The sequence below is a fragment of the Columba livia genome, chromosome 2, assembly GCF_036013475.1.
Source record: "Columba livia isolate bColLiv1 breed racing homer chromosome 2, bColLiv1.pat.W.v2, whole genome shotgun sequence".
Classification (NCBI taxonomy): Eukaryota; Metazoa; Chordata; class Aves; order Columbiformes; family Columbidae; genus Columba; species Columba livia.
Genome location: NC_088603.1, coordinates 39,465,341 through 39,488,325, shown reverse-complemented (window position 1 = coordinate 39,488,325; position 22,985 = coordinate 39,465,341). Strand labels below are relative to the sequence as shown.

At 35.8% G+C, this 22,985-nt stretch overlaps 1 protein-coding gene across 1 annotated transcript in view; it reads right to left on the bottom strand.

The window, feature by feature from the left end:
* Nucleotides 1-22,985, bottom strand: part of KCNH8 (potassium voltage-gated channel subfamily H member 8) — a 189,875-nt gene that overhangs the window by 93,556 nt on the left and 73,334 nt on the right. The window contains exon 3 of the mRNA XM_065051531.1: nucleotides 14,420-14,551. Coding sequence (XP_064907603.1) covers nucleotides 14,420-14,551 — 132 coding nt within the window. The remainder of the gene's footprint in view (nucleotides 1-14,419; nucleotides 14,552-22,985) is intronic.

The following is a 22,985-nucleotide window of genomic DNA, read 5'->3' as shown; positions in this document are numbered from 1 at the left end:
CCTTAAGGTGTTCCTCCATTCTCTTTTATTTCAGGGGAAAAAAACCCCAAAAATATCTTGTGGAATACTTTTTACAACAAAGAATTTGACTGGTACTAGGCTTCCATTATGTTAGAAAATGCTAATTAGCAAGCTTGCTCATTAGTAATATCCAGTTCTTATATTCATGCCTTTAGAATTCTTATCCCACCACATGGTCTCTAGTATTATCACTTGACACATTCCTTGGTGACATGAAATTCATTAAGAGTAAAGACTGAACACTGTTTTGGAAAGGTTTATGGTTATTCCCTCCATTCAGACATCTGTGATTATCAGTCATGGGAAGAATTTTTTTCTTGCTTAGGCAGTAAATTTGAAGTAACTCCATTGACTCCAAAGGAATTACATTGAAGTGATGCCAGAGTAAAAGAAAGCAGACATTTTGTGATGTATCAGGATTAAGAAAAATAGGAATTATGGGAATAAAGGAAGAAGCAGTTTGTCAAATAAGTTTAATTAAGGTCAATTCAATGCATACAAATTAAGGGGGCAAAAAAACCCAAAACCCAATTAGCAGAGCCAGAAATTAACAATGAGAAAAATAGCTACATCTTGGGGGAAAAAAAAAAAAAAATTAATTACAGAAAACTGACTTATTTTTGGCTCTGCAACACAAAACTGTACATAACAAAAAGTGTAGGAAGCTAAACTTTGCAAACTTCTTGGTGAAGAAGTAATTTCAGGTAATGCCTGCAAGATCACCCTCTGACTGAGGATATTTACATATCAGTGAGGAGAAGAAAGGAAAAAAAAATTAAAAAAAAAAAAAAAAGAAAAAAGGAAGGGAAGAATGTTGCACTGCAAAACTAAATAGCTACTCCTAAGCTGTAGGAGGTAAATGGAAAAGCCCCGTACTTCCCCATCAGGCACTTGGGTGCCTGTAGGTGATTTAAAGAGCTGCAGCAAATACAGGTACCAGCTACAAAGACAGGTAAAACAAAATTGACTATTTTGGATAATATTCAACTAAATGAACATGTTATTTTTAAATTTTCATCTCTCAATCATTAAACCATTCAAAACTCAAATGGAATTTTAAAGCTGTTCTTAAATTTGGAGCAAGAGCAAAGTGCTTATCTGTTTCTCTGAGCAGAAATGAATTTAAATGTATTGAATCAGGTATTCACTGTAGTATTGGACAGCTGCAATAGTCTGGTTTTGTCATACAACTTTGAAGTTGTCTTTATAATTATTTACAGGACTCCCTTCCCTTTTGCAACCTAAACTGTCATTCTGGAAAAGGCCATCCAGTTTACTGCCTCCCAAAATAGTGAATAAAACATGTTTCAGTTCTCCTATGTGGCATGCTAAGAAAGTGGGCAATTACCTTTCTTAGTTTCTGGCCAGCAATGCTTTCAGGACTCTTTAGCTAAAGGCTTCACCCTCATGATGTCTCACATCTATTACCTCTCCATGTCTTCAATCTACAAAACACAAGATATTCCATCCTGGTAGGTGGCAGATGCAACTCCTAACCTCAGATTTGCCCTTTTCTTACATACTGAGCTGGAAGCTGTCCATGACACCACTTCCTTCCAGAATAGCAATTATTACTATGGATACAGTTGATGCACATGCATTCACTTAAAGTTGTTTCTTTTTTCCTATACGTATATTGACACTGAATTTTCATTTTTCTGTCCACTCTTTTTTTAAAAAAAAACAAGTTCCTTGTAAGATTTGAAATTTTATGTGACATTGAACTGATAAAGTTTTGCTTTAGATGAATCCCATCTCTCCTATGTAGGTTTAGCATTTCAGCCACTAAGAATTCTATACTCATTAACTTGCTCAGGCTGTGGGGCTAGTTATATATTTGTACAGCCAGAGACTTCAATCACATGCTGATTCCACTATTTGCAAAGGATTAATGCTACCTCTATGCTAATATTGGAAGTCACTCAGCTCCTAGGGACAGTAAAGCACAGATAAAAAGGGAAAGCATGACATTGATTATGAAGTAATAATAGTTTGCTTTTTTGAACAAAATGGTGAAGATTTTTTTATTGTATTTATTAGCAGTGAAAAAAAAAGTATGAGTTGCCTATGCAGATAAGATACCATCGGACAATGCCATCACTGAAGCATGTGTCAATACCTTATAACGTAAACCATTGAATGACATTAATGAATTGTCCTGCTTTCTGATCTTCCAAAAGCTTTTAGTAAAAGAGATAATCCTGATTCTTACTAAACTAGGTTGTTCAGCTTGTATTTGTGCGATTATTGCCTTTAACCTTAATTTCTTTCCTGTCATACTTAGTTTACAGATTGTTTCTTTCTGGTTCTTAAAAAATACTTGAGGTACCCGACAGACTTGCTTTTGTCTTGTCATGGCTGTTCTTAGCAAAAAAGATACAATAGTAAATCCATTCATAAGAAGAAAGTAACTTTAAATACAGCTGTTTTATTTTTACCCTGTGCTTAAAATCAAAAGGTTTTATCATCTTGCCAAATACTGTGAGAAATCACTGTGCTAAAAAAAGCGCAGATTTGGGGCTCTATTTCCTGGTGCTTCTACACACTCCTTCCTATGTGAGGATAGTCCTCCCCCAAAAATAGCTCTTATAAAGGATGTTTTGCAATTTAGTCTTAGCTTCCCTTTTCTTTGATCAGAAAAGGGATAACTAACTATTTTTTTTTAACTCTTCTTGCCATTCTTCTGTGTTGCTTTTTCTTTTAAGTGGGATCAGGTATACCACCACAAGCATCACACATGACAATCTCAGAAGACTTTTCTAAGAAAATAAACTAACAACACCTCTGTGCCAATCTTAACATTAGTTTCATAATGGCTTAAGAGTTCTTACAATCTTGTAGGGGAAGGTTACTGTAAAAAAGCACAATCAGACAGAGATAACTTTGTAACTGTTGACTTTTCTATTTGTGGTTTTATAAGAACATGGGGCATCAATCTTTCTCTTAAAGTTAATGGAAAGTGGAAGCATCAGTCTTTTCTTGTCCCCTTGGAAAAAAAATGAATCTACTCCTTAGGTATAAATCAGAAAAATAAAACCTGACAAATTCTGATAAGCTCTACTAGGTATATGCTGCCTTATCAATGCTAAAGAACTGAAAACTGGCCAAATTAAACCCAAATCCATGTATTTTTTTCTTCAAATCGTAGCAGAGTAGTCAGAGCATAGCATTGGATATAGTCCAGAATACTTTATGGTTTATAATGTTCTCATTCCCCAGATAAAGTATTACACATTTAGGTCCTTAAAATGTAAAATAAAGTTTGAAATCATCAAATGGGAGGTCAGACTCATGCTATTCTTCCAGTCACAAATTTCAGGTGGTAACAAATAAAAGATATCACAAGTCCTTCCTGAGGAAGAACCAGACCTGGAGGAGGGGTGCTCAACACATGGTCAGGGAGCACGACAGCTCTTGAGGACCTTCCTTCTCAGGACAGCTGAGAGTGTGACAGGAACCAGCTCATGGCCCAGGAACTCTTCCATGGGCATGAGCAGGTTGCATGTGAATACCAAACTGCTGTTGTTCTGTCTCTATCCCTGTGCTTGGCTTTAAGTGTGAAGGTATAGGAACTTCCTTGAGAAGCAAATGAACCATGTACAAGCAGAACCACCATTATCTTCTTGTGCAGTAGGCTCAGGCTGTCTACACTGAGTAACTCTGATGTGACTTGGAAGCATTATGCACACTCCATAGCAGACAAGCTATAGCATAAGTGAGACCATGAAATGCATCTTTCTCCAAATATCGAAATAAGCTAACCTGCTCTGGTCAGAATGTTTGCACATTAGTAACAAAAAATCTCACAGCCTTGGTATATTTCCTCATTTATGACAGCATTAATTTGTATCCCTTCGAAAGAACTGCTGTCAGTATTTCCTCGGGTTATGCATTATCACAACTGAATATGCATTCATTAAAACCCCTACCTAGATTTCCCTCTGGCGTGATTAAATGCCCAACATGCACTGTACAGAATCATCTCCATCTGACCACAGATCATTAACACAAAGTTTTCTATACAAGTGTGTGTGGATGCAAAAAAAGAAAATTAATAACTAGCTTCTCATTTGTATTACACAGGAATATCTAAGCTTTATTCACAGAAAGTAGTTCTACCAAAACCCAATGGTAAAGAGTTAACCTAAAGGCTGTGAGGCTGCAGACTTGGACCTCATAGCAGTATTTTTGCAATTTTCAAATAGTATAAATATGACCATCTCAAGTCATGTCGTGCAGCAAACCTGACTGTCCACATGGACAAAAGTAGGGAAAGATAATCTTTGAACACTTTGCAAGGAAGAGTTCTGAAGAAAAACAGTGTGCTACAATCAGGTGGCTCCAGATTTACTTGGACAGTCAACCTTACGGTACCTGCTGTCTAAAAAAAAATAAGTTTATTCAATAGTGTAGTGTATACTTTTATAAGTAGGTTTGTATAAAATGATGAGATAACTTCTTCTTAGCTCTTTCAAGGTCCAGGAGCAAGTATGAGGAATAAATAGGCAAAATTTTTATTCTACTAACATTTTACTGAGAGGACTAGATAAGTTAATAGAGTAGCTAAGGACATTTTTATTTATTTCATTGTTTATAAAGCTAAAGTCAATCACAACATGAAATGGCAGGTAATGCCAGCTCCCACCTAAGAAAATTTGTCATAAAAATAATATCCTTCTGAACTTATAAAGTAGATTTCCTTTTGAACAACAACAAGAAGAAAGAACAGGACAAATGGACTTTCTTCATTGCTAAGAAGTGTCCAGATATGGACAGACATGAAGAGATCCATGGTGCTGCTATATGTAGGTTCTGGAGCACTGTGAAAAGGGGTAGTAACTGGGCTAACACTGTGACTTTGAACTACTGACGGTTGGACCCACCCTTCCTTCAAACACAGAGGAAGTGGCATATTCATGTACCTACAGGATCTCTCCTATGCTGTACTGTGAAATCAGGCAGGGAAATAAACCTCACCCATTACCTTTCCTGTATAATTCTGGGTGTCATAACCCAGCCATTTAGCCCAGCTGCACAGCGGGATGATGGTACCTGCAATATAAGTACTGAACTGTTCCTTTTTGATCCTGAGTTCAATGAACCATTTACTAAATAATTTCTCCGTTATTAATCTTACAACTCTGTCTATAAAAGGCTCCCTCTATGAATTGCAATCAAGATTTTTTTTTTGTCCTTTAAGTACAAGTCTTGAGAAAGTCTCATTACTTGCATCATACGGTAAGGAAAACCACAGTAGGAAGTGTGATCTTTGCATAGACACCCATGAATAGCCCACATGACATAAAATAAATACAATGGTGTCTACTGGAAACACAATGGTACTTAATCATATAAAATATCATTACATCAAAACACATTTCACATGTAGCCCTCAAAAAACACCAACAACACCAAAACTGCAAAACAAAACAATCAATTAAAAAAACCCACAAAGAACCACAAAAAACAAACCAACAAACAAAACACAAAGTGAATTCCAAAGGAGAAAATTGGTGTAAAGCAATGCATAAAGATTCTGAACAAACAGAAAAAACTTCAGAAACAGATTTTATGGAAGTCCTGCATGAATTTTTCTAGGCTTTTAAAAACCCTTTAGCTAACTTTCAGAAATTGTTCTCTGGGGACAGCACACCAGCAGTTGTCAGTAAAGTGACACAAGGGTGCTTTGCTGTTAATGACAGAATAAAAGCACTACCATGGGCAACAGGCTGCAGGAGGTCTGTTGGTTGCATGACACATTTTTTCTGTCAACAACAACTGAATATTCATGGAACTATTAGCTGTATGGTGGATCCATCTAGCCTCTAGCCTTTTTTTTTATTCTGTTAGCTGATTAACTGATTCAATAAGAAGATGTACTTAACGCACATACCAGATGAAAAACTGTAAACATTATTACAGAATATTTCTTAAAGGACCAGTTTTACACAGAATCAGTTGTATGGTTTTCATCAATTTTATATTGTGCCTTCAGAGAAAATTCAGCTGTGAACAGGCAGACAAAAGAAGCAATAGTATACATTAGTACTACTGTTTCATGGATTTGAAAGACCTTTAAACATGGTATGCTTATAAGATAATAAATCCTTAACCACATTTTAGGCTGCTAAGTCTTCTCTCATTAAGAAAAACAGGTAGGAGGAGACAAACAAATACCAGCAGAAAGGTTCTTTCTCCATCTCAGTGGTTGAGGGGTGAACACTTCTAAATAAATAAATACATCATCTTTTATAGATGCCAATATTTGGGCCTGCATCATAAAATTCAGAACTAAAATAAAATTAAAAAAAAAAAAAAAAAAATCCAGGCAGACATCTGAAGGTGAACTGACTTTAAGCTATTTCCCCATTTATTAATACTGCTGACTTCTTCCAGGTTTTACCTAAAAAGTTAAAGAATGTAAAAGTAAATTAATTATTTAGTAAAGAAAATAGTCCAACTAAAAAATAACTACTTCATAATTGTGTAAAAATAGTTTATTTACCAGCTTATCATTACACAATTATAGAGAGTGGTCTCAGAAAAGGGAAAATTGGAATTTTCATTGTGCCACCAATTTTGAAAACTGTCTGTTGATTTAAATGGAGTGGTCGCATGTAGTTCTTACAAAATGTAGTGTTGAATTTAGAGCTGGGTCATCACTTATTCTTTCATTTTTTTTAAAATGTGATTTATTGCCTGGAACAGCTTGAATTTCCCACAGTGAATGTTAGCTCATACCAAAATTATAAGCTCATTTACCATTATAAACAAAAACTGTAACTTTAATAATACAAAGAATACTGGAAATATTTTTAAAAGACCCTGGAGCTTAAAAATTTCCAGTTATTTAAGTCACTGAGAAAAATTTGATTGACTTAAGCAAATATTAATGTCTGACTTTCTGTGCAAAGGTGCAGTAATTAAGGACATTATCTCACTGAACCTAAAGGTTTTCTTCATTCCTTTATTTCCATTAATTTAATCACATACTTTATTTACTGATATTTTGTCCTCCAGAATATTTGAGGAAGGTTATTTACAATCTGAGTTGGTCACAATTTCAGAATAATTCTTCTTTGCACAAAGTACTTAAAAAAACTGCACAGAGGTTGATGGTAAAGTGTAACTTTACTCACTTAAATGAAAATAGTAATATATACACCTGAATAATTTCTATCCGGTAATGAAAGCAAGTCCTCTGATAAGGAAGACTTGTTTTCTTGATATATTTATCTACTATTCAGAACGAGATCTGTCACATATAAAAATGCTTTTTTGCAACTTGTCCAGAAGTAAAACAGAGGGAAATAGCTTTAATATATAAAGAGTCAACATTTATATAGGTTCAAAACCATAAAATGTCTGTGTATGTTTTGTGTGGTTATTAGAACAACCAGAGAGTATCTCTGATTATCTCTCAAAGAATGAGATTTTCAGACTGTGAAAGTGACTGGTCATAATACAAGGTAGAGTGGATGGTTGGCAGTTACAAGACTGTTGTTGCTACAGGTAGGCAAAACTCACCTGTAATAGCTCTTATTTGCTGAGTTTTTATAGGACCACAGAGTTACTCTGAGGAGCTACAGCAAAAATTGCCTTCAGTATAACTACAGTTACAGGTGAATTTTCAAATGGTCCAATTCCCTTTATTTGTGTTTCTGAACACAAAGTACATGTGCAATATGCATTCTAGTCCTAGTCCTCATTGTCTCTTAACCAATAAAATGTAAGACATCAGATTGTGTCTAGTCCTGTGGAAGTCTTTAAAGACATTTATTCCTTTTAAGATTTTTTTCCATAGAAATAAGACATTTATGTACAAAGGTTTGCATATCCTCTACCTCCTCAAAAACACCCCTTATTCTCCTCAAAAAATCACCTACCATACACACAACTCTGAGGAGCTCTTCTAATTGGCAACCCACATACTGAGAATATTCCCTGCTTCTTCCATACTTTTTGTCATCAGTCTTCATGGTTGAACTAGCAAACTCTAAAAGGAACATCTTAAGATATTTTCCAATAAGTCCACCATCAACCTAGTCCAAGAAACAGAAAAGAACCAAACTGAAAAACAAACCAAAAAACTCTAACTTGATTTCTAAGGAAAAGTGTTTGTCATCTATTAACCAGGAAGAAAGGAGTTTCTCTTTACTGAAGGCAGAAGAGATGCAGATCCTTCCTAATTTGATGGTCAGCCAGAAGTAAAGTCATCCTAGACAGGAGGTAACTGAATCATTGTAGAATAAAGGCTTCCCCAATTCGTTCTTCCTTTGAGTAGTGGAAAAGTTGGGGTAAAACTGTACTTCTATCCCACCTCCTCTATTGGCAGAACTCACGATGCCCCATGCATCTTGAACAATTTTATCTGCATTGAATACGTACATCTAGGTGACTACACACCCCCCTCTCTATTTCCTGCCTCTGGACAGGTGTACAGAGCTTTAAAATGAAAAGTTGTTCCCTGAATATTCACTGCTGTAGCTTGAGCAATCACAAAGTAGCTGAGACAGTAATTAAACAGAATAAATCAAAGTGCACATTACAGAATTTCTTAGAAGAAATTCTGCATCCCTGCACCCACCAGGCAATTTTACATAAAAAATCTGGAATGCAAAATAGTTGGCACATGGTATTTCACTTCTGGCACACTGAAAAGAACAACCTTCCCCTCCAACAAATGATGTTTAATCAAAATAAATATGTTTTCTTAAAAATTCTTATAGACCTAAGGATTAAGAAGAAGCCAGAAAAAGCTAGGCAGTTAAACCATAACACTGCAGCTGAGTTACATCTGTGGTGGGAAAGGATGTAGTCCAACTTTCAATTCACATCAAATAAAAGGATAAAAGCACCTTTGCCAACAGGCAGGCCAATCTGGTGAGAAGGCCTTCAAACTAGGAACAATGTGGGAAGAGGATGACCGATAAACAAGTGAGAAGGTGGTGAGATAGACAACTGACTAAACTCCTGGGCTCAGAGGGTTGTGATCCAAAACATGAAGTTGGAATATATTAATCAGTTATTTGGACGAGGGAATTGAGTGTACTATCAGCAAGTTTGCTGATGACACCAAGCTGGGAGGAGTGGCTGACACGCTAGAAGGCTGTGCTGCCATCCAGCAAGAACTGGACAGGCTGGAGAGTTGGGCAGGGAAAAATTTAATGAAATATAACAAGGGCAAGTGTAGAGTATCGCATCTTTGCAGGAACAACCCCAGGTTCCAGTATAAGTCGAGGAATGACCTATTAGACAGTAGTGTAGGGGAAAGGGACCTGGGGGTCCTGGTGGACAGCAGGACGACCATGAGCCAGCACTGTGCCCTTGTGGCCAAGAAGGCCAATGGCATCCTGGGGTGTATTAGAAGAGGGGTGGTTAGTAGGTCAAGAGAGGTTCTCCTTCCCCTCTGCTCTGCCCTGGTGAGACCACACCTGGAATATTGTGTCCAGTTCTGGGCCCTTCAGTTCCAGAAGGACAGGGAACTGCTGGAGAGAGTCCAGCACAGGGCCACGAAGATGGTTAAGGGAGTGGAGCACCTCCCTTATGAGAAAGGGCTGAGGGAGCTGGGTCTCTTTAGCTTGGAGGAGATTGAGGGGTGACCTTATTAATGTTTACAAATATATAAAGGGTGAGTGTCATGAGGAAGGAGCCAGGCTCTTCTCTCTGACAACCAATGGTAGGACTAGGGGTAATGGATTCGAACTGGAACACGAGAGGTTCCACCTAAATTTGAGAAGAAACTTCTTCTCAGTGAGGGTAACAGAACACTGGAACAGGCTGCCCAGGGAGGTTGTGGAGTTTCCTACTCTGGAGACATTCAAAACCCGCCTGGACACATTCCTGTGTAGCCTCATCTAAGCGTTCCTGCTCCAGCAGGGCGATTGGACTAGATGATCTTTTGAGGTCCCTTCCAATCACTAACATTCTGTGATTCTGTGATAAAGTTGAGAAAACCTGTCTTAAAGTAATTGTTTTCAAACAAAGAGCTAAAATTTTGCTCAAATTAGAAACAAACAAAAAGCCCCCTATTAACAATGAAGGCTGAAGGAAACTTTTTTGAATGAGTTGTATTCAACAGGTGAATTTTAGCAGTGATTGTAACAGTAGCACTCTACATGATGTTACAGATTAAAAATAGTTGCAGACCAATTTAATTTATTTTCCTACCTGGATTCTTGTAATCTTACTAACTTACTAACTTCCAGCATGTGTCTGGTTGTATTATAGACATTTCATATACAGAAACGAAAAAACACTGACCCAGCCATACCACATTGGAGTCCAGATTTGTAATTTGATGTTTTTGGCTTAATCAGTTTTCCTCCAAAAGGACGATGGAAACAATTTACCCAAATGTACCTCTTCATAGGTTAGGATAGTAAAACCTGATTCCCATGACACTGTTTAAGAAACAGTTTCTGAAGGAATTGTTTTGTTTTGTTTTTTTAAAACCCAAACCAACCAACCACCACCAACAACAAACCCTCCACAAAAAACCAAAACAAAACAAGAAACCCCCAAAACAACAACAACAACAAAACAAAAACCATCTTCCTGTATATTGGAAAGACCATCAATTTGATTAAAGAGTCCAAATTTAGGAAGAATAGCTGTAGAGTTGCCTTTCACAACAGCAAATCATTATAGGTATGATTAAGCAGATGGAAAGAAGAGTGTATTTCTACAATAAACTTGCAGGTAGGGGAAACATATGGTTGAAAGCAAATTAACACTATCAGAAAGCTGAGGCCTCTAAGAACATTGCAATTAAAAAGGGTGTGGAGGTGAAGAAGAAGGATGGTAAATTAACTTGAAAAAAACCAAACCAAACCAAAGAAGCCATATGAGAGTTACTGTCACAGTATTTCTCAAAGACTGCCAAACTTCTCATGTGTATTTTTTTCTTTTTTCCTATGAAAGTCTCAGAAAAAATCTGCTCTTCCCATTGGCTCATAGGGCTGATTTCACTGGAAACTTTTATACAGAAGAGAAGAAGGAAAAGTTATGTTAAATTTGTGTTTAGAATGAGCTTTTCAAAAGAAAAGGTCACAGACGGCATCTGACATTTGGGCTGAGTAAAGGGAAATCAGGCAAAAAAGTGGACTTTGCATGATGCTTTGGCACAAAGGAGCAACGGAAGTTGTGTGAACAGATGAGATAAATTAGATAAGAATAGGTCTGCAGAAAATCAAAGAAGGTATGAGCTCCTGACGTCTGTAAAAGTAAAAAGACAATCCACAAGGAGAGAGGCCATTAAACCAGGAGAAAAAGCTCAGCAAGGTGTCATCATACAAGTTCAAGGAGAACAAGATTCTACAGATGAAACAAACAGTATCAAAGGCAGGAAAGACATGAGGACAAACGAGTCTGGAGGAGACTTTTGGAGGTACAACCAGTGAGAGTGTATTACTGTAGACTGTTGTTGGAATATCAAGTCCAAAGTAGACTTCGGAGAAATGGAACATGAACAAATTCTGTTAGATAAGCTTTCTAAGGAAGCTAGAAATTAAAAGGAAGTGAAATGTGGCTATTTATGATCTATACAAATTATAAAATCCTGTTCTTGATAGAACAGTGGAGAAACAGACTGAAATTAAAATGTTAATATTACAGTCTTGCATGGGCAGAAGAGCTTCACACTGAGCATATTTACATCTATATTCTCCTTTTCATACACCATCTAACTGCAAGTGATACACCAAAAAGGCAATAGAAAACAGTATAATGGCAATTATATTGCACCAGGAGCTGGCTTTCAACTCCAGGTTTACAGGTTGCCTGATTTTTGAAAAGACAAAGTCAGTAATCTTTGAAAGAAGAAAATTATCCTTTAATGAGTATTTACTGTAAAAATAAGATCTGATAATGTGTATCAATCACTTTGCAACACATGTTAACCACTGAACATCAAAAAAGATTTTCAATACCTTTAATCAAAATGCAAACTCTTTTTTCTGTTAATACAGAGTGCATCCTACACGCCTGGCAGTAGCTGCAGTCTAAGCAAAAAAGAACCAAATACTTCTACATGTTAAACATTCTGAAATGTCAGATACTGAATCAGTTGTATAGCCTGTACTGAGAATTCTTTTATGACAACCATAAGATGATGTTCACCAGTGGAGAACTAGTGAATCACTCTGCACAGGAAGAATTTAAATGTCACTTAAAGTGCTATTGTATCATTAAATGTATTGCCATACAGCTAAGAAGATTTACATAAGATTAATATGCTGGGATTGTTTGTAAATATTTTGAATAAATGATTAAATCCTGATTCTTATCTTACTTTATTATATAAAACAGTGTATTTGGCAAAGCCCCACACAAAGTGTGAATTTCTCTCACCATGACACAAACAAATTTCACCACAGTATAAAATGATTGTCATGGTTTTAAAATTAGTATAAAGGGAAGGAACAACCAAGTTTTGGGATTGTACTCTAGAACACATAGCACAAGACAGCTACATGTTAATATTCATAAGCTTATAGCAATTGAATGGGCTAGTGTAAGGTAGCTATGCATAAATGTGTTCCTCTGTCAGTACACAGTAGAAAGAGTACTGGTTTTTAAATGTGCAACAGCAAACATGAGTTAAAATCTACTTAGATTTACAATTTGACATGAACCCTCATCAAAAGCTGTAGGTCATTTTAATCCATCCTAAAATAAGTATACAGCCGTAAAATGTTTATCAGATAACCAATAGCTGTCATTTTACAAGTAGTCAGTGATATATTGTACCTATATCAAGTCATCACTGGCATACTAAATGCAATTTCTCATTAAGCATATCCTGAAATGTGCATGTTTCGTAAGGTAAATCATTAGCCTTTGAAACACAGATGTTCTGACAATGTCTCTTCTACAAGGCCCCACATTTGATGTTTTAACTAAATACTTTTTTAAACTTTAATAAGTGTAATGTTTTCTAATACTTAAGGAGAAAATAGATAAAATATGTTTTATATTTTATGGTTTTTTTACTTTGAGGTGAAGTGATTGGTTGAAACTAGATGTAAGGAGAAGTTGCAAAATGTGCTTGTATACTACTTCAAAGCCTTTCTTCAATCTTCCAGCTCAGAAATTCTCAAATATGTTCAGTGCAAAAAGTGAAGGATGCAAAAAACCCTCTATTATTAAAGGCTTCAAAAGTAAGACAAAGGTGAAATTATTTGCCCAAATGTACAGAAGAGACAGACACTATTAGCATAAATGTTGATTTAAAAATATTCTGTAGCACAGGGAAGTACTAAAGTGTAAAAGAATGCTGAATTACCATTCTCTGTAACTGAAATATAGCTGTTTTATTGAAAAGCTAATATTAAAAATCAGAAAAAAATGAATACTAATTGCTCCTAGTTGTTCCCCTACTTCAGAAACCCATAAGAAGAAAATGAGCCCTAAGGCCATATCTATGTTGTTTCTGAGATATGCAGAAATAAATAGCAATCACAAGGCGAAAAATTTAAATACATCCCAGAGTAGTACCAGACTGGAAAATTCAACAGTAATGAAATTTTACAGAATTCTTTCACCTTCTACAGATAAACTTTCTCTAGACAGTTCCTTTGACACTAAAAGATTGCAACCTTAAAGTTCACTATACCTTCAAGAAATGCAAACCTAGAATAAGCTCACTGCCTTTGATACACAACATGGGTCTATGCTCCACATTGTCTTTGCTCTGTAACACTGTGTTACCAGAATTTAGCACAACTTGACTACACTATAGAGTCCAAATAATTTTATAGCAACTGTGAATCATTAACGTAACACAAAATTTTTCCAAATTTATGAGAGAATCATTGCACTGTTTCCTTTCAAAAGCAGATAAATGTAAGAACATCTCTCACAGTATTGAATATTTCTAAAGACATAATAAATCTTATTATTTCATATAATGTAATGAACATTAGACAATACATGAATAGTCATGTTTCTCAATAGGTAAAATATTTCAAAAAATATATGTTCTACTTAGAGAAACACATTACAAAAATGCATTCATTCGTCTTTCAGCTATGTTGAAATCAGCTTGTCAAAAGGAATGCTTGGAAAGGTCTAGCTTTTCCAAAATGTACCTGTGAAAATCCAGAAATAAACAAATTAAATCACAACACATTAAAACAAATTTAATTTTGAGGACAAAGTAAGCAGTCCTCTAGATTCCATGTTTACAGAATGTGGACCAATATGTAAATTTAAAACAGAATTACAAATAAGAAGTGCAATAAGTTGTCCTTCCATGTCATAAATTAATTTATTCTTTTGAAAGCTAGACGTTTGTTATATTGAAAAGTGTACACGAGAGACACAGTTCATATAGGCGTGACTCTCAAAAAAGTTATCAGTGTTCATTCTTATCAATGTTGTTGCAATTCACACAAACCTTCCTTTTTGTCTTCTGCAGCAATCTTCACTTTTGTGTCTGTTATGTCTTTGAAAGAGGCCAGAAAGAGTACTACATCTCCTTTTTCATTCTTTATTGGAACAATATCCAGTAGGCACCAGAATGAAGACCCTGCAAAGATAAAGAATGAATTTAATTCAAACAGCTGTCTTTTAGCAGGGGAAGAGGCGGGGGAGGGGAGGGGGGGCCTGGGGGGAAAAGAAGTGAACCACTCAAACTAACATAATTCAGGAAAAAAATTCTTATTTAGGAGGTCAGTATTCAGGGAATCACAGATGTTCAGTCCACGTAGATCTCCTTACATCATTGGTTGAAGCTCAGTAATACTTCTCTCTCTAGAAGCAAGGCATTAATTTAAATGCAAAATTTAACTACAGGGATCATTAATAGAGTTTAATGGAGCTGCTTACTCTTCTGAAACCATGCTTCCTTTGAACTCTCAAGTGATGTTGCTTATTTTACTGGAACAGCTTTTACTTTGTTAACTTGACATCTGAAGCTTCCGTGTTTACTACAGAATCGTTCTACCTTAATCATCTGACTGGATACTCATTAAAATCTCTTGACAGACAACCTGATAGTCAGAGCATCATTCCACTAATTCAAAGATACTTAAACTAATCAGACACCAGACTTAGTATAGAAAAAGAACTAACTCACTGCATCTTACAGATGGTGAGATTTATAATGCTACACATCATCTGTAAAATTAATATTAGCTATCTTCGTTATTGTCTATAATGTTCATCTTGATAAGACTTAGACAACACTGAGTTTGACAATATTTTTAATTCATGTCAATCTTTCTCTGCTTACACCTGCTACATAATTTTACTGCTTAAAATAAATGGTTTTCATCACTGATTTTGTCACATGTCCTGTTTGCAAGATATGATGTTCAATTAGAGTTTGTCATTAATGCAGACTACTCAGAACAGAAGATAAGGAACGTCTAGGTGCTGATAATACACTGGAAGTATGACAGGGATCTCGGCAAACACCCAAGATCCCAACCCCATCCATTCTAGGATAATTCTGCCCATTGCCAGTCTTTTTTGTTCAATTTGGGGGTATCAACATTAACTACCTCCACCCACCATCAGCCTATTTATATTATTTATAACTTACATAAGTACTGCTACAGCATTATTTTTTTAGTTTTACATTTCTTTTTTGGACATGTCTTTACACTTCCATAATTGTGCTCCTTCCAAACATACTATTTTCGGCATTTGTACACAAGCCACAAGTCTACTTTCATTCATAAGGCAACAGGAATAGTTCTTTGGACTACGGCTGTCACAACTAACTGCTGCCAAGTGATCCACTGAACTTTAGAGGGGTCCTTAGGAAGAGCAAACAGATTAGTCGCTTTCCACTCTATTCTCTTTCTTCTCAACTCTGCAGTCTTGAAAATTAACTGGATGCACTGAGCTCACAGTTCAGCTTTCTAATTTAAATTTTCAACTGGAAGTTCTCTGACTGCCTGTTGAAGGCTGCAGGCAAGCATGGGATGACAAACAGCAGCTTTCCTTTTGAAGGGCCACCACAGTTGAATGTTCAAAAGTATGCCTCAAAAGGAATTATTCTGGTCCTCTCCTTCATGGTCAAATTGTTCAAGAGGCAGACAGGCAGCTCTGATAACATTACTAGTTCAGTATTAGAATAATGCTTGCCTTTAAGGAATTTTAAGAAGGAAAAGGGAGAATTAGGAACACGAGGAAGGCTGGAGGAGAGAAAAGTCATAGGAAGAAGCAGACTAGCTTTATATTGGATTTAAATATCCACATTTTGAGGCTGAAGATAGAGAAAGCAAAGAAGCACTTTTAAAAGAAGAAAGAACCAATGTCAGAAGCAAGAGGTTTCTGCTGTTCCTTTTCCCATTTTAATTTTCTGTCCTTAATTAATTTTTGTACAGATTTAACTCTTTTATCAAAACCTCTGGGAAAAACTGCTCAGTGCTGTTATTGTCAAAATGTTAGAGAGCCACTACTCTATCAATCTGAAGTGATGCATTCAAAGAGAATAAGTATTAAGCAATTTTGCTTTCCTGCTTAAAATGGAATCAGAGATCTCTACAGAAAATCATTATAACTCCTAAACTGGCCAAATGCTTCCTTGTAAAGTTACATTCTGCCCGGCTACATTCCAGCAGTAGTTTGAGTTGGACAAGAAATCACTCTCAGCTTCCTCATAAGCCATGTTCAAATAAACCTAACTCAGTTATGCTAAGCAGCACACCTGCTAATATTATCTGAAATGATAGATTTGTGGGTTTAAGGAAGACATTGTAACGTGATTCATCATTAGAAATAGAGACAAATCCATTTATACCTTGATGTTTTAATGCAATTACTCTTTTGTTTAATCAAAGCATATTTGAGTTCTTTGCAGGTGAACACTGGTTACTGACATCATACCATGTCCTGTCATCATTTAATGTCATCTGTTTCTCTTCAATCACATTTTCTCTCATTATCTGTCCTTGTTCTCCTCTTCTGCAAATATGCCTGAAAACATTTTAACTAAGCAATGCAAATAATGATTAAAAAAATGGCATGCACTATTACAGAAAATACATACCCAACACATGCACAGCCTACTTCTCTTCTGAAGAGTTCCAGGCTAGTGCCCTGCAAGGTAGAGCTGTCAATCTTGGCATTACTTATACACTCAATCTTCAAAAGCACTAAATTAAGCTGCTTGATTTGTTTTTTTTTTTATTGTTTGTTTGTTTGTTTTTTTTTTGTTGTTGTTGTGGGTTTTTTGTTTAGTTGGTGGTTTTGAGGGTTTTTTTTGTGTGTGTGTTTTTTGTTTGTTTTGTTTTGTGTGGTTTGTTTTTTTGTTTGTTTGTTTTTTCCCTTGTTTGGTTGGTGGTGTTCATTTTTTGCCTTTTTTTGTTGTTGTTGGCTGTGGTTTTCATTTGGTTGGTTTGTGTTTTTTGTTTGTTTCTTTTTCTGCTTCTATTCTGCAGGAAGCAGGTGAATATGAAGTACTCTTCAGGACTAGACAAGATGATCCAGTAGTTTAGGTCAGGACAAGGTCAATATGTGCTTGCACTCTGTCAGGAAGAGAAGTGTGATATCTTTCACCGTTGAGGAGTATTCTTGAAAAAATACACTGATCCAATGCAATCAGTTACATAGCTATTACTGATAGCTGGCATCATACAACTCTGTAAACCGAGGAACTTTCCACTCATCAAAAAAAGTAGTACCCTGTTTTGTTACAGTTATTTTGAGTACACTCATCTGTGAAATGAAAATTCTTTCCCTGCTTCAGATGGTGCATACAAAGGTTTTCTGTATTGTCAAGAGTTGTCTATCAAATACATTTCTTCTGGAGGTTATATATATATATATATATATATATACACACACACATATACTTGTACATATATATATATATATATATATATAGGCTGTCTCTATTGCTCCAAGCCACCACTCTTGAAGAAACAGTCTAATCTTTCCCTTGCATTATGAACTGATGGTTCAAAATATATTTTAATATCCTCAAGGCTTATAGAAGAACATCACAGGAAAGGAGAAAAGAGACTAAATGAAGCATAATCTTATCACAAAGTAATTTCGTTATAGTCCACCTTTTTTATATACATAAAAAAGAGAGTGCTTTATCATCACTCTCTCAACTACTCTTTCTGTTTTTCCTCACTTGCACAGCTAGAATTCTGTTCTCAGACTGATATCAAAACAAAGGTCAACAGACCAAAGAATTTGAAAGGGAGATTTTACAGAAAACCATGCCATCAGAATGCCAATAGCCTTCAGAGGGAAGCATTTCTTTCACCAGAAAATAAGGCCTACTTAAACTGAGAAACAGATTCAGAGCATTAGGCCTATTGATCAACTATATGTACTCAGTGTATGGTAATATTTAATCTTTAGTTATGCCCACCCTAGACAATGACCAATGAAATACTCTTTGGTGGGTATTAAGGTATCGCAGAGGTATCATAATACATGAATGGAATGGTATTATTGACAACCAGCTTATTTAATTCTTTAATAAAATTATGAAATTCTACATCCACACCCTCAAAATTTTAATTGAGATTTTTCTGCAGTAACTACCTTCTTAGCCACACATATTACTATGATTTACTTAGAACCAGTGATAATGATGCAAAACTATGTACTTCTGTTGCTTTAGGTAACCTGGGAACAGTTTTATCCAGCAATACAAGCTCAGGTCTTCATTTTTTAGCCATGAGTGAACCATCAAATTCCAGACTTTCTTGCCGCACCACCCTCCAGACAGATGCTGAGCCAGATTTTATTGCTCCTTCCATCACTCAAGGGCAGGAAATAACAAGTGAACAAATTCCTGTGATTTATCTCTTCCTCTCTGTAGTGAGAAGAATAGGGATTACGATGCAGAGCTCTTTCACAAAGCTCTGCATCTGCACATAACATAACAGACTAACCAAATGAAAACTTCGATAATCTAAGTACCTTAAGTTCAAGTACCCTAAGAAAAAATATAAAGTGTAAATGTTTTACATATTAGATATATAAGTCTTGTGGCACAAAAAAATCCCTCTTCAAGTTATAGTTATCATGATGTATATGCATAACAGGGCAGAATTAAGTTGCACAAGATATCATAAATTTGGCGCAGTTCTCTATATTTCAGTACTTGACTTAATAGACTCAATATCCTTTCAAGCAGAAGCAAAAGAAAACTTAAAAAGATATATTAAAACACACCACTCTATTTCCAGGGATTTGTTATGTAAAAGACAAAAATATTTTCATATAGGTAACTGTAATAACTTGTCAATAAGGTTGATGATAAATCTTTAACATTACAACACAATCTCTTTTACAGAGTTACTAATTCGAGCAAAATAAACGTGCTGCTGGATACATGAGAGAGAAGTTTTAGCTTGATCATTTCCACTTATCCACTGCAAAAAGTGTGAACTCCAAGACTGACAGATCAGGCTGCCAAAGATTTTGCCTGGGGAAACTAAACTGACTCTTTCATTAGCTCATTCAAAGATTTCTGGCATCATTGATAACATTTGGTTTTGAATATTCTGTGGTTTCAACAAGATGTCAACATTTTGTTGTGGAGAGCAAAGTACAAAGAAGAAAACAATGCTTTAAAATTGCAACTGAACTAAACAGAAAAGGAATGGAGCTGGAAGAAAAAGTATAGCTATAACTAGAGTAGTTTGTCTCTCATAAATATCACATCTTTGACAATGATCAATCAACACAGCTAATGTAAGGTTTTCCTGATTTAAGCAAATAAGCCCCTCATTCTTCTCCATTATCTCTGCAGAAATCACATGTATGTATTAACAAAATCTGTCCATTTTTTCCTTGAATTCTGCTACTGTGGATGAGAGCCTGTGTGCTGTATCTAGGTGAGTGTCTTCGGTCTGATGATATTGCAAGAGAACTAACATGATCACACATAGGCTATCAGATAATTGACATACATCATCACTGATGGTTGTGCTAACACTTTCACAAGAGTCGTAAAGAATACTCTAGAACTTGTTGACCCAGATTCTGTGTGGCCAACACGTCATGCTTGTATCCTGCAAGTAACTCTGCCTACAAGTTTTAACAGTCAATTCCAAAATGTCTTAAGACAGAATAGAATGGTATCCTAAGAACTTGGCAGAAGAAAGTTACAGTCCTGTGGAGCTTCCATTAAAAATATCCCTTGATCCCTCTGCATATTCTATGGAGTACCATGTGAAATTATTCCAATCTATCACACCTTATCAGAGAATGTGCGTATATCCCCTACATGTGTTTCCACTCTCTTTTTTGTGCCCCTGTGCTCTGCTCCCTCTAGTGCCAGGTATGTCATTCTGCCCAGTGTGTCTGACTTGTTCTGCCACTACTGCTGTGATAGAAAGAGGGAAAGGAGACACTTTTCTGCACAACAATCTCCTATCCTTGCCTGTCCTTCAAACTACTGGTGTTAAGCAGACAGGGGCTTAACTTACCACCTCAAATTCTCCATTTGTTGCTATGTGGACACAGACTGCCTCTATTATGGCAGATCTTACTTCGAGTGCATGACTTTTCTATCCTTAGTGTTCTTCACTTTTTTTTTTTTTTATTGTATGCAACTTCTAGTACAGCCTGCAGTGCACATTCTAAGCAAACTGATTCATGGACTTCTGCACATCTACATTTGAGCTTAGTTTACTGAGCTTTGCTGTATCTCCTTTAAATAACTCCATTATTTTTCCTATTTAATGAAACATCATTTCAAAATTCTCTAGTTACATTTGAGTTTTCATTGAACAAAAACAGATAAGCTAAGCAATTCCTTTTAAAGTCATATGACATTCATTATCCTTATGTGTACTACTTACTTTTTGTCTGCTCTAATTTCCTTTTCCTATCTTCATGCAGATTAGAAAATAAAACTGCATTTTAGGAAATAAGTATTTCCTTGATGTAATACATTTGTCAGGTTACATTTATAACAATTAGCAAAATACATGGGATTATCTAAAAAACTCGGTGAAGTCAATGAAATGCATTCTGTTTAAATGTAAAAGGCTTCAGAGCAGATTCATGAATATTAGCAGTCTGCAACTTAGCTTTCCCTCCACCCCAAAGATCATTACTCTGTCGTGGTCATAATACTACAAAACTTTGAGCATTTGCCAGCTAACTCCTGTGAAAGTGCTATTTGAGGCAATCTACTTATATAATTAAACATCCAACATCTATAGTTAAAGTGAGAAAAACAAAACAAACACCAAACAAACACCACAGAAATACCCACAAACAACAACAAACAAAACCAACCAACCAACCAAAAATAGTCTTTGTAGGAAGAGTTTCAGAACCAGTCAGACTCAATCCTTCCTGAGCGGTATAATCTTTACTTTTTTCCATTGAACTCTTTTTTCATTACTTTGAAGTGAGCAATCCCAAAATGAGAAAAGTTTGCTTTCCCTTGATTACTGTATTTTTGAAATCTATTGTTAGAATTGTTTTACAGCCTATGGTACTTATTCCTTTTGGATTTTAAGAGCTCCTAATCCAACATATAAATGTAATCACAGTAGTAAATACAATTTCTCAGTCTACTGAGGGGTGTACTTTTGTGCCTTGGAAATAAGGCAAGAATTTTTTTTTAAGCCAGTATGATCTCTTACATACATGTATGTACGTATGAGTGCGTATATATTTACACATATATCTGAAAAAAACGTATATTTATACACACTGTAAAAAATTTCAGTTTCTGCCTATAAGACACCTAATCTTTTCAAAATTGCATCTGATAATATTTTGACACCACATTCACCTGAACACAACCGTGTTCTCAAATAACATTACTGTACTTTTAAGCTTACTATTTTATTCTCTTAAAAAGAACCTTCAAAGATGACAAAAATTTTCCTGTAAGTGAAAGCATAGCAATACCAAAACATATCACTACCACTTATAATTTTCCAATTTTCAGTTCACATAACAAGTGATAACAATATAGACAAAAATATTTTTATGTAAGATATTTTTGTGACCCAGATTCTGATGTCTCTGGCAGTGGCAACCCCTGGAAACAGAAGGTCTGAAGTCTGCAGAATGGGAGGATTCTCAGTGCTGGTAGAGGTGCTGGTCACAGCCTCATGCTTATTCATAAAGTTTTCAACAGACATCACATGGAGAAAGAAGAGATTCTGCTGGTTAGTTGTCCGTTTACATTGCAAAGCACCACTTCAGAAACTGATCATTTATTTTCCATTGCCGTTCCCATAAGGTTATGTTGGAGGAGTTTTTTGCCTAATAAGAATATCAGTGCCTCTATAGTTCATGTATATTATTTTAATTTCACCATTAATATTCACCGGCAAGTTTGACGATTTTCTGTTGAGCCTGTGATTCAAGAACTTTAACCTGCATTTGACATGCTGCCCACTGGCACCTTTCTGGAAGGAGGGAGCTACAGGTGGGACCATGTAGAAGGGGTTGAGTTGTAGATCTGGATTGATATCTCCATCCTGTCAGGAAATGTCAGCAGAAGAGAGGCAAGTAGTCATCAGAAGAACTTGTAATTTGATCTTTCTTTAACCAAGCCTAACTCATGGTGAAGCATAGTGACACAAGTCACCTTGGAGCTAACACCTGATTGAAAGCTCATAAAAGGTGGCCTATCAGCAGTCTCAGAGTGACCATAATATTGGGAGAAAATTTGAAGAGAAGAGTGACTGGTTTGATGTAGTACAAACATTCCACTGCAAAATAAATTTCTACATATCTTCCTAAAAATGGATGTATAAAAAGTAGAGTAATTAAATATAGCTTAAAAAAAAAAAAATTAAAGTGCATACAGGATTATTAACAGCCGTTCATATTAAGTGCAGCTGGAAAACCAGTGTGCCTGTGTTGGAAACACTTATCTGGAAGCATTTGGAAGCAATGAAGAGCCCATCACTTTGTGACAATGCAGTAAGCAGCAGGAAACTCTCATACGGATTTATTTACTTATCAGTGTGCTTCTAGGAGAACAAATCTTTTTTTCAGTGAATTACGCTTTT